General features: G+C 40.0%; 1 protein-coding gene across 1 annotated transcript; it reads right to left on the bottom strand.

The window, feature by feature from the left end:
• Positions 1–1289: 1289 nt before the first annotated feature.
• LOC120032259 (zinc finger protein 239-like) lies at positions 1290–10977 on the bottom strand. The gene is made up of 8 exons (XM_038978267.1): positions 10887–10977; positions 8539–8741; positions 7619–7720; positions 7406–7501; positions 6758–6868; positions 6419–6539; positions 5958–6227; positions 1290–2567 (listed from the first exon to the last, which is right to left on the bottom strand). The coding sequence occupies exons 1-8, from the start codon at positions 10897–10899 to the stop codon at positions 1675–1677; spliced, it is 1809 nt and encodes a 602-aa protein (XP_038834195.1). The 5' UTR covers positions 10900–10977; the 3' UTR covers positions 1290–1674.
• Positions 10978–11907: the final 930 nt, after the last annotated feature.

Here is an 11907-nt window from a genome sequence, read left to right as displayed (position 1 = left end):
GGCTAAAATGACCATTATTATGTTGAGGAAAAATGGGGAGGCTTGCAAGCCGAAGAAAACCATCCCAACCGTGAAGTACGAGGGTGACAGTATAATGTTGTGAGGGTGCTTCACTGCACGAGGGACTTCACAAAATAGATGGCATCATGAGGCAGGAAAATTATGTGGATATATTGAAGCAACATCTCCAGACATCAGTCAGGAAATCCAATAGAATATGTGTGGGCAGAACTGAAAAGCTTGTGCGAGCAAGGAGGCCTACACACTTGACTCAGTTAAACCAGCTCTGTCAGGAAGAATGGGCCAAAATTCACCCAATTTATTGTGGGAAGCTCGTGGAAGGCTAACTGAAGCGTTTGACCCAAGTTAAATAATTTAAAGGCAATGCTACCAAATACTAATTGAGTGTATGTAAACTTCTGACCCACTGGGAATGTGATGAAAGAAATAAAAGCTGAAATAAATCATTCTCTCCACTATTATTCGGACATTTCACATTCTTAAAATAAAGTGGTGATCCTAACTGACCTAAGACAGGGAATTTTTACTAGGATTAAATGTCAGGAATTGTGAAACACCTTATCCAAATACATTAAACTCAGTTCATGTAAACTTCCGACTTCAACTGTAAATACCCTCAAATTAAAGCTGACAGTCTGCACTTTAACCTCATAGTCATTGTATCATTTCAAATCGAAAGTGCTGGAGTACGTAGCTAAAACAACACAACATGTGTCACTGTCCCAATACTTTTGGAACTCACCGTAAATTCCATGGAGGAATTAAATGCCACTGGGAGAAAGGCAAAACTGATAGATGTCCACAAATCACTGGACCTTACACACCACTAGCCAGCTTTGTTAGTACAATAATGGTGCTTTTATTGAATCTGTGTTTACCACCAAATCACCTACAGTGCATTCAGAAAGTATTCAGACCCCTCTACTTTTTACACATTTTGTTACATTACAGCCTTATTCTAAAATGGATACACATTTTTTTAAACTCAACAATCTACACACAATACCCCATAATGACAAAGCGAAAACCGATAAGGAAAGATAACAATTTAATCCAGTTTAGAATAAGGCTGTAACCTTACAAAATGTGGAAAAAGTCAAGGGGTCTGAATACTTTCCGAAGGCACTGTATATAGTGAAGTTAATGAGTGGAGTGAGCAACAATGGAAAAAGGCTAAGTAGAATTGAGCAATTGTTCAATTACTTTGAAATAATCTAAATATATTTTTGGGTCGATAGGAAACAACACAACAGATACTAGGTGGTGCCAAGTGTGTAAACACTTTTTATTTGAGGGTATTGTTTAAGATGTCCTGCTATATTAGAAATGTGGTTTACAATAGTGTTTTTGCCCATTGTTAGTTTTCCAACTGGGAAGCATTGAACTCAGGGAATTATTTCAGGGTAAAATCAAATCTGTTCGCATATAACCAGACATAACTTTAACATTTTACAGAATGGTTACAATATTTAGATAATGGTTAGAATATTTAGAACACATATTTTGCCAATCATCTCTGAAGTAAAGTTACACTGCCTGGTATTATGACAAATTAGAAGATCTACAAACATGTCATAATCACCTGAAAATGTAGCAGAGAACTATATAGAGCAGAATCTCCAAATAACATTTCAACAGCTTAGTGTTGGTTTATCAATACATTTGTCGACCTTTTCTCTCTTTTTCATGCATTCGTTGATGTATTCTCATGTTTCCCCTTTCAGAGAATCTTTTGCCACACTTTACACATGGGTAAGGTTTCTCTCCAGTATGAATTCGCATGTGTTTCACTAGTCTGTTGGAGGTGGAGAAGCCTTTGGGGCACTGTGTACAGGGGTATGGACGTTCGCCTGTATGACTTCGCTGATGCACTTTCAGTTTACTTGCTAGACTAAAAGTATTCCCACATTGTTCACAATGATACGGTCGTTCCCCTGTGTGGATCCTTGAGTGTACCATCAGTTCCCCTGAGCAAGCGAAGGTCTTTCCACAAATGCTACACAAGTATGGTTTCTCTCCACTGTGCATCCTGATGTGTCTTGTTAGTACTTGCCGTTGAATAAATCTCTTCCCACATATTGTACACCCATAAGGTCGCTCCCCAGTATGAATGCGTAAATGAGATTTTAAGATATCGGATGTCCTAAACCCCCTGCCACAATGTGAGCAATCATAAGGCCTTTCTCCTGAGTGAACTCGTTGGTGCTGTTTTAGACTACCCTTCGCTTTGAATCTTTTATCACACTGGTTGCAATGGAACGGCTGCATGTCTGTGTGAACACCCTTATGTCGTTTCAGGTCCGATGGGCTTCTGAAACCCTTTCCACATTTAAAGCAGATGTACTTCTTGGTTGTCTTGATTGAGGGTCTCTGTATTGTTTGATTGGATGGCAGTGAGTTCTCAGCTCCTCCAGAGTCCAGGCTCCTGCTGTCCTCCTCTGTTAGATGTTCCTTCCTGATGTGCTGCTGAAGGTTCACCTCTCTCCTGTGGGAGAATGGGCACTGGGGGCAGGAGAAGACCTGGGAGGGCATGTCACTATCCGGTTCTGCAGGTAAAAAGCACATGGAAGTACACTGAACAAAAATATAAACGCAACATGTAAAGTGTTGTTACCATCTTTCATGAGCTGAAATAAAAGATCCCAGACATTTTCCGTACGCACAAAACGCTTATTTCTCTCAAATGTTGTGCACAAATTTGTTTACATCCCTGTTAGTGAGCAATTATCCTTTGCCAAGATAATCCATCCACCTGACAGGGGTGGCATATCAAGAAGCTGATTAAATAGCATGACCATTACACAGGTGCACCTTGTGCTGGGGACAAGAATAGACCACTCTAAAATGTGCAGTTTGTCACACAACACAATGCCTCAGATGTCTCAAGTTGAGGGAGTGATTGGCATGCTGACTGCAGGAATGTCCACCAGAGCTGTGGCCAGAGAATTGAATGTTCATTTCGCTGCCATTAGCCGCCTCCAATGTCATTTTAGAGAATTTGGCAGTACGTCCAACTGGTCTCACAACTACCAACCACGTGTATGGCATCGTGTGGGCGAGCGGTTTTCTGATGTCAACGTTGTGAACAGAGGTCCTCCACCACAGAGGTGGAGTTATGGTATGGGCAGGCATATGCTATGGACAATGAACACAATTGCATTTTATCAATTGCAATTTTTATATCTGTGACCAACAGATGCATATCTGTATTCGCAGTCATGTGAAATCCATAGATAAGGGCCTAATGAATTTCCTGAGGCCAATTGTGAGGCCCATTTATTTTAAAGGTATCTGTGACGAACAGATGCATTTCTGTATTCCTAGTCATGTGAAATCCATAGATTAGGGCCCAATGAATTTATTTCAATTGACTGATTTCCTGTAACTCAGTACAATCAATGAAATTATTGCATGTTGCCTTTATATTTTTGTTCAGTATATAATCAGTCCTGCTATTTTAATTCCCCCCCCCCCCCCAGATTGTTGTCGATATGTATATAGTATTTGACAAGGCAATGACCTCCAAAAAAAAGGTAATCCTTGTCAAAAATCTCATTACAATTTTATTTAACTAAATAACAACAAATTCTTATTTACAATGACGGACTAGGAACTGCCTTGTTCAGGGGCAGAACGACAGATTTATAACTTGTCAGCTTGGGGATTTGATCTAGCAACCTTTCGGTTACTGGCCCAATGCTCTAACCACTAGGCTACCTGCCCCCTCAAATGAAAGCGTGGCCAAATTTGAAATGTAGTTGTGGTCGAGTAGAGTTTTAATACAAGCTCTATGAAAAGCCCTGTTAAGTAAATAATGCATGCAATACGTTCCTAAATGTTTTAAGTCAAACACAGATCTTATCTCAAGTGATATTGTCGCAAGAGAAGTTGGATTGCAGTGTGTGAGATTTTAGAAAATGTTTACACATTTACTTCACAGGCCTCACTGTCATGTTTGTACTAAAATTGTAAGACAGACAACTTCTTTCAAAGTAAAAAACTAAACAAAAATCATTAAGATTGTGTTACATTTTGGTAAAATTATCCCATTAACGCATTTGGAGTCTCTATGAAGACATTCCCAAGGCAAAATGGGTTTGACAGACATCCCTCTAACCACTACCTTAATAACTTCTAGAATAATAAACCCTAATTCACACATTGAACTATTCACCAATGTATTCAGAATGCTTTAGTATATTTCCAGCAATCAAAATCCCAAAGAAATCACTATTGTTTTCAAAAGTCCTATGTGCTGTTTAGCTTTCTTTTTGTTAAGTTGTATGTTTACTATGCGTTTCCTTGAAGACACACTCCAAGTAGGATTGTGCCAAGCACTCAATATGAATGTGTAAATGTGATTTTAATATCTGTGATGTTCTAAACCCCCTGCCACAAGGTGAGCAAACATAATACCCTTCTCCTGTTTGAACTCGTTGGTGGGGGCAGGAGAACACCAGGAAGGGCATGTTGATTTTACAGCAAGGTAAAATGAGTACGGCTACTGTCACGGGCGGGATCTGAACCCGGGTCTCCCACAGGAGAAACAAACACCTTGACAGTGAGACCAAGAGGATACTTTCTCTAAGGCCAAGGGTGAGGCAGGGCTACCTCATCACGAGACCATGAGCCTGACTCATGTCTGCTACATATACAGTATAGTGCTTCAGCTGAACAAGCAATATAAGATATACTGAATATTGGTCATCCATGTTGGATTGTGGCCTTCTGTCCCATAGAGGGTGAAGAAGGCATGGAAGAAATATGCAGGAATTCTACTATTCAAACTCTCAACAGTGTTTTCCTTATTTTTTAAAGTCAGCTATGCGTAGTGCATGGTCTGCATATAGGGCAAGCCGGCCCTGGACCACAGTCAACTGTTACAGTATATTGTCAAACAACTGTCATAACCCTGGCTAGCTAGCAAATGATTATTGTAAATGTACTCCAAAACTACTGCGATGACTGATTACACAGCATCTTCTCAGATGGTTCTCTATTTCATCTCGTGACGGACACAATTATAATAGGTATTTTCAGCATGCAGTGGCCAGACCACAGTCAACTCATCCATAATAAATACACCCCCATAGAAGAACTCAACAAAGAGCAGCTCAAGCAGATGCGTTTTTCTAGGAGGTCAACACACTGTTACATCACATCAACTTCCCAACAATGTGGTAGTAACATTTTGAAACATGTAGGCTTCTAGGAATTGTGGTAGCCACAGTAACCACTACCCCACCAGCTATAGAAGCAGACCTGGTTTCAACTTCAAATAGCCTACTATTTGAAATAATTTCACAATGGAACCAATATAGTCACAAAACTGCAAACCCCGCCCATCTGGCACTCCAGGCAGTCTAAAGCAAACACTAAACATATTTTAAAGATTTCAAATAGTATTTGAACACAGGTCTGAAGGGAATATATTATGAAATACTGAACTGTGTAACTTGTTAAAATCTACAATCTGGAATCTTAGTTGCCCATTGGTTACCTAGAATTAGAGCTAAAAATGAATCCATGTCATATGAATTAATGTCTTACTTAATTCAACCATTAAATCCTTGGCTTTAGGGTACCAATATCCCCCCCCCAAAAAAAATATAGTCAACGTATTTAACTCTTATTTTAATTTCTACATTGCAAACAGTGAAAATGATGTTTCATGCCACGAGAGGTACCGGATCCGGGAGAACAGGTTCCAGTTCCGGCAGGATCCGGCTCAAATAAAGCTCTGCTGGTGGAGTAGCTATAGCCACAATGGAAACAGCAGCTAAAAGTAGCCTGACTAGTCTAATGGAAAAAGCACTGTCGCTTAACTTAATATTGTTCCAACTAGTAATAACAACCAGTTATCAATAACACAGTTTGGCAATCGCCATGAACAGTGCACAGATGTATGTAATGTACTCTGCTCCGAATATCCTTACCATCTACGGGCACTGGATGAGCGTGTAGTGATGATCCTGGTTTCTGCTGTCCAGAACTGGATTCACCAGCCTCTTCAAGTCGTTCAACGCCCTCATCAGTTCCCTTATAGGTTCCATTGTAACTGATTTCTGGTCGCCACTCTTCTCCACCCTCCTGTTCTTTCTTCCTACAGTCACGACCTCGAGCCTCCACTGAAGTTTGTTTAGAGTTTACCAAGGAAGTGAGGGACAGAGCGGACAGGATGGTGTCAGAGTCGTAGAACAAATGATCTGGAAAAGAAGGAGAATCCAAACCAATTTTATTTAGTAATACCTTGGAGGTGAATACAGTTTGTGCAACATTGAAGGTGAAGACATCTTTAACAAAACAAGGCACATTTCGTTGGTGGAAAATGCTATCAAATCTAAAGAAGTTCAAAGAATTTACCCCAGCCGAAATAGATAACCTGGATGCTACCTACCTCTGTTTAGGTGTCCCAGGTGTCTTTGATGCTGTAGCAGTGTCTTCAGGTGCTCAGGGTCAGAGACAGACTGAACACACTCCTCCAGGTCAGAGAAGGCAAGGCTGAGACAAGATGCTGTCTGAGGGTGAGAGAGGAAAACTTAAAGTTAAAATGGAAAATGGAAAAGGAGAGTGCAGTCCAATACCAAATCAACCCCTAACTCCTACCCACTGGTGGAAACGTGTTGATGTTCAGTCCATTTATTCATCTATTAAAGGGGGTTCATTCATTCATAACTGTAAACGCAACATTTTTCACATTTGAATTGACAGGATGAAGATGCAGTGATATCAGTACCTGTGTAAAGCTGGGCACCGGCAGCAGCTCCTCCAATCTGGAGAAGAACTCCCACACCAGAATCTGCAGTGCTGTGTCATACTTAGTACCGTACTGCACTGGGAACACCTCCTTTAATGAAAATGTAGAGAGCCATTACACAGTGAGGTGAATGGTCTTGCCTACAACACCTGTTACCGTCAATATGTATTAGTTTAATAAAATACTTGTTTTATCCATTTGCACTACTATTATTGATATTTGTCACAGTACCCAACTTGACACATAGCACACACATCACATGCTTGGGAGCATTGCATTTAATTTCAGATGCATGTGTAACGGATGTGAAATGGCTAGCTAGTTAGCGGTGGTGCGCGCTAGCAGCCTTTCAGTCGGTTAAGTCACTTGCTCTGAAACCTAGAAGTAGTGGTTCCCATTGCTCTGCAAGGGCCGCGGCTTTTGTGGAGCGATGGGTAACGACGCTTCGTGGGTGACTGTAGTTGATGTGTGCAGAGGTTCGCGCCCGTGTCGGGGCGAGGGGACGGTCTAAAGTTATACTGTTACACATGCCTGCCTGCTTGCTTTTCAGGCATATCCAACACTTTTGCTTGATTATGACACAGAACTACCCAATTGTGAAAAGTTAGATGTTTGATATTATCTCACCTGAAAAAAGTGTTCCCTCTTCGTTGGGTCTTCCAGCAGGGTTTGGACCAGCTCCACAAAGTTAGACTTTGATGCCTCCACTCTCTTGTTTTTGCTCTGAACATGAAATTACACCCCCAAAAAGTAAGTTAAGAACTAAAATTACAAAAAGATAAATGTTGTGATAGAGATTTAACAATCCACATACTCTGTGGTGTATTGCACACAACTTACCGCTTTGTGCTTTACTGTGCATGACTGGATTCTATCCAAGTGGCGTTGGATGGTTTGATGGTCCACCATGTCCTCTTTACCACAGCACAACTCAAGAACCAGCTGAAATAGCAGGCACACTTTAATATGCAGGAATGGAAACATTACACATTCAGAGTGTTTAATGTACAGGGTAGCGGGTGTGATTGCAGGGTTCAGTGAAAATCTTAGGCTTCGAGCTCCAACATGCAGAACTAAATGAAATTAAATAATGAAAATGGTCATAAAAAAAAACTATAGAACTAGAACTATATACATAATAACAACCGTAGCAGAGATGAATTTATACATGTCCATTGGGGTGGAGGCAGAGTAAAGACTAGAGGGGAAAGGGGGAATGACCATAGGGGAGCAGCAGGCAGACTAAATTACCATTGAGCGGGTGTGGGGACCAAGTGAAATAAAAACGATAACAATTATAATAAAAAAAGTAATAATATACATATTAACAACTGTAACAGTGATGAATGTATACTGAACAAAAATATAAACACAACATGTAAAGTGTTGGTCCCATGTTCCCTGAGCTGAGATAAAAGAACCCAGAAATGTTCCATATGCACATAAAGCTTATTTCTCTCAAATTTGGTGCACAAATTTGTTTACATCCTGTTAGAGCATTTCTCCTTTGCCAAGATAATCCATCCACCTGACATGTGTGGCATATCAAGAAGCAGGTAGCTGACCATTTAAAACAAAGGGGAAACAAACTAAGAAGTCAATGACAACAGAAGTTGATCATGAAAATGTGAGAGAACAATCTTCTGTCTAAATCCCTGATCTTCAAGATCCAGGGGCTTACGAGGAACTAAGTTCTGAATCTCACCCCACATTGGTCACTTTTACATCCTCCCTACCCTCAACATTTCCACCCCTCTCACCCTTGCTCTCAGTCCTAGAATGAGTTGGGTCCTCTGCCTGGAGCTTAGCAGCTCTGGAACCATCTCGGTCACCAAAGTCACAAACTCCTCCAGCTTCCCATACTGCATCACATTACGTTGCTCAGCCACTTGCCACATGGATGCTGACATCAAGCGTATTGGTGGAACCAGGAGACACAAGGAGGATAGAGGGAGATTGAGACCTGTCATGAAAACGAAAGTGAGGAATTTGTTAACATAACTTACAACCATCAAATTAATACGGACCCCTGCAACTAGACAGACATTTTATGAGACTCCTGTTTCCGCGAATCCAGGACGAAGACCGTATAGCCAAGCTAAGGTTGGTCGGAAATTCTCTGTGCTACACCATAACAGTATCTATCCTGTAACTCCCAGTAATAGATACCAAAAATCTTTGGTTAAATTACATTATCTGGTGTAACAATCTGTAGCTAAGTTAAACTAAGCTCATGAGGCATGTATAAGTTATATTGTTCAAGAATAAATGGGCATACAGACAATTATTTTTAAAATGACTGAAAATGGATGAAAGGCGATTCCGCGGTAACAGAATTACTGTACTACACAGAAATGTGTAATTATGGATATTAATGTCATTCTCCTTTTACAAGTTTAGACATCACAGTGCAGTACAATACAGCACAGTAGAATAGAGTTCAGTACAGTGCAGTATAGTAGAATATATTTCAGTACAATATACTGTACTCTACTTTTCTTTTCTTTACAATATTATACTCAGTATTGTACTGTGCTCTACTCACTGTACTGCTTTACTCACAGTACTGTATTGTACTGTACTCTACTTACTGTACCCAGTATTGTACTGTGCTCTAAACACTGTACTGCTTTACTCACAGTACTGTACTCTACTTACTGTACTCAGTATTGTACTGTGCTCTACTCACAGTACTGTACTCTACTTACTGTACTCAGTATTGTACTGTGCTCTACTCACTGTACTGCTTTACTCACAGTACTGTACTCTACTTACTGTACTCAGTATTGTACTGTGCTCTACTCACAGTACTGTACTCTACTTACTGTACTCAGTATTGTACTGTGCTCTACTCACTGTACTGCTTTACTCACAGTACTGTACTCTACTTACTGTACTCAGTATTGTACTGTGCTCTACACACTGTACTGTGCTATCCATTTGTTCCAATCCAGTCCGTCTGTGGACGTTAACGTTAAGGACAGGGTGGACTGACCAAATATCAACTACTTTTCAACGTCCATGGACGTCCAGTGTTGGTCGGTGCTCAGTGGTTGAGGATGCTTGTTACAATAAATTGAAAAAGAGGGGGCTCATGGGTAGGTGTCAGTAAGAGCTGGGAGAGGTCACATTAACTGGAGAGTGAGAAAAGGAGAGGTGTTGTCCATAGTCATGACTGTTCTAAGACAAAACAAACAACAAAAAAACAGATATCTGAACATAACAGTACGCCAGTGGGAGGTCAGTAGCAGGTGACCAACTGTGCTTTGTGACTATTATGATTTCCCATTGTAGCCAATTGAGTTGCAGTAATTCTGTTACTGATTTTGGGGTAATTTCATTACCAATTTGGTGATAGAATTACAAGTTTTAATCACTTAATAATTAATTAAATATTTAATATCAGTAAATTGGTAAGTCTATCATTACTTGTTACTTCAGTGAACTTTCATTATTATCCTCACGAGGGAGAGAAATGAGAAAATATCTTAAATATATGTGGGATTTTGGTAACAGAATTACATGGCAATATTTCTTAAAGTTACAGAAGGTAAATCATTTATTCTAAACTAAACATAAGTGTTGATATTAGCTGACAGGGGTCTTTAAGTCAACATGATTGTGTTTTGATGTATTTCTAATACTTTCCTGGTAGGCTAGATATTTTCCAAGACACCTTTTCTAAGACCCCATCAGTTTATCCAGAAATCAAAGCCTTTACTTATGACTCATTTTGAAGATAGAAAATGGTTGAAAAATGTATCTATCATGACTTAATTTCCCCAAAATATAGACTCTTGGCTTTCATTTGACACTCAAATTGATATGTTGCTATTAACTTAACATGTTGGTGCTCATGGGTCCATTTCGATGGAAATGTTCTGAAGGAATCGCAGACCTTTTATGTCGCAACACTTTCATACAGGTGTTGACTCCACTATGGGTTTTACCTAGATAGTGCACGCCTAGCTGCTAGTCACTAGCTATGTGAATTTAACCAAATATTGTTTTACATACTGCCCACATTTTCCTCCTCTAATGTTGAACATAAATACATTTTGGCTGAAGCATTTTAGGAAAACATTACTTATAAACGCCAGAGACAAACCTTTTGAATCCATATCGCCAGCAAAACAAGCTGCTACTGCTGCTACGACGGTATGTTAACGTTAGGTAGCTAGCTTGGAGGCTTGTTAAAATGTTTATTGTGACCACAAATCATGAGTCTTCAAAATAAAAGTCTCCCGTGTTGTAGCTAAGATCAAAGATTTTTTAAATAACTAAGACAGACCACAGCCTGTCGTTTCCAATGGGAACAAATTAGTCATAGTGGGCAGAACAAGCAAGGAGATGAGGCAGAGCCAATCACGAGCTAGCAAGATCCTATTGGCGCGTTCTAGTAACATTTGCATATATCCGTTAGAGAACGCCTTCTCTGTGAAGTGCTTGTGTAATAACTCATTTCGGTATTGTCACTCCTAAACAACGCACGTTTTAGAAATGGGGTAAAGTCTACAAACCTTAGTCCACTCTGTTCGAAACAGATTATGGTTTTGGGAACAGAAAACTGTATTGAGATCAAATGTTTTTATCGATGAGAAAATGTGCAGAATTTCGGCTAAAATCCATCTTCTCCCACTGACGGTCACTAGGCTTCTTCTAACTACCATATTTGGTAGTGAGTGTAAATGCCAAGCGGATGCTTCACATTTATACACCTGGTGAAATATCTGTCTCATTGTTCTATCTGTGGCTAGATCAAGAACAGCTATAGACGGAAGTAACGTGTAATCATCGTACCAAGAGCTCTAATCGCAAACATGACTACTCAAGAATACCAAGGCCACTTGCACTTTCCCTTCAATTAAAGGGTTTCAGGTGAATGTGAAAAAAGCTTGAGGAGGAGAAGATGACCAAATTCGTCGTTTCATCTAAAGATACAACCTTTGGTCAATAGGTAGCCGAATTCTCAGTTCCGTTTCTGTTCGCTCCTCTGACAAAAACGGAACGTTAGCGCCCCCTGACGGAGAATGTTGTTAAGATCTAAGTCTGGACAGAGACAGGTCTCAGTAATGTTTGTAACAGACTTCATGATCTACATGTGATTAAAACTCATCTATGGTCAGATT

This window comes from Salvelinus namaycush, chromosome 38 (assembly GCF_016432855.1).
Source record: "Salvelinus namaycush isolate Seneca chromosome 38, SaNama_1.0, whole genome shotgun sequence".
NCBI lineage: Eukaryota > Metazoa > Chordata > Actinopteri > Salmoniformes > Salmonidae > Salvelinus > Salvelinus namaycush.
Note: the sequence above shows the minus strand (reverse complement) of the source record. Positions and strands in the feature narration are given on the sequence as shown.

Bases quoted from the DNA above. Each gene is read 5' to 3' on its own strand.
- LOC120032259 (XM_038978267.1), bottom strand. The intron at 6,228-6,418 runs GTAGGTAGCATC...CTTCTTTTCCAG, and splicing joins CCTGGGACACCTAAACAGAG to ATCATTTGTTCTACGACTCT. The intron at 2,568-5,957 runs GTAAGGATATTC...TTTTACCTGCAG, and splicing joins TCATCCAGTGCCCGTAGATG to AACCGGATAGTGACATGCCC.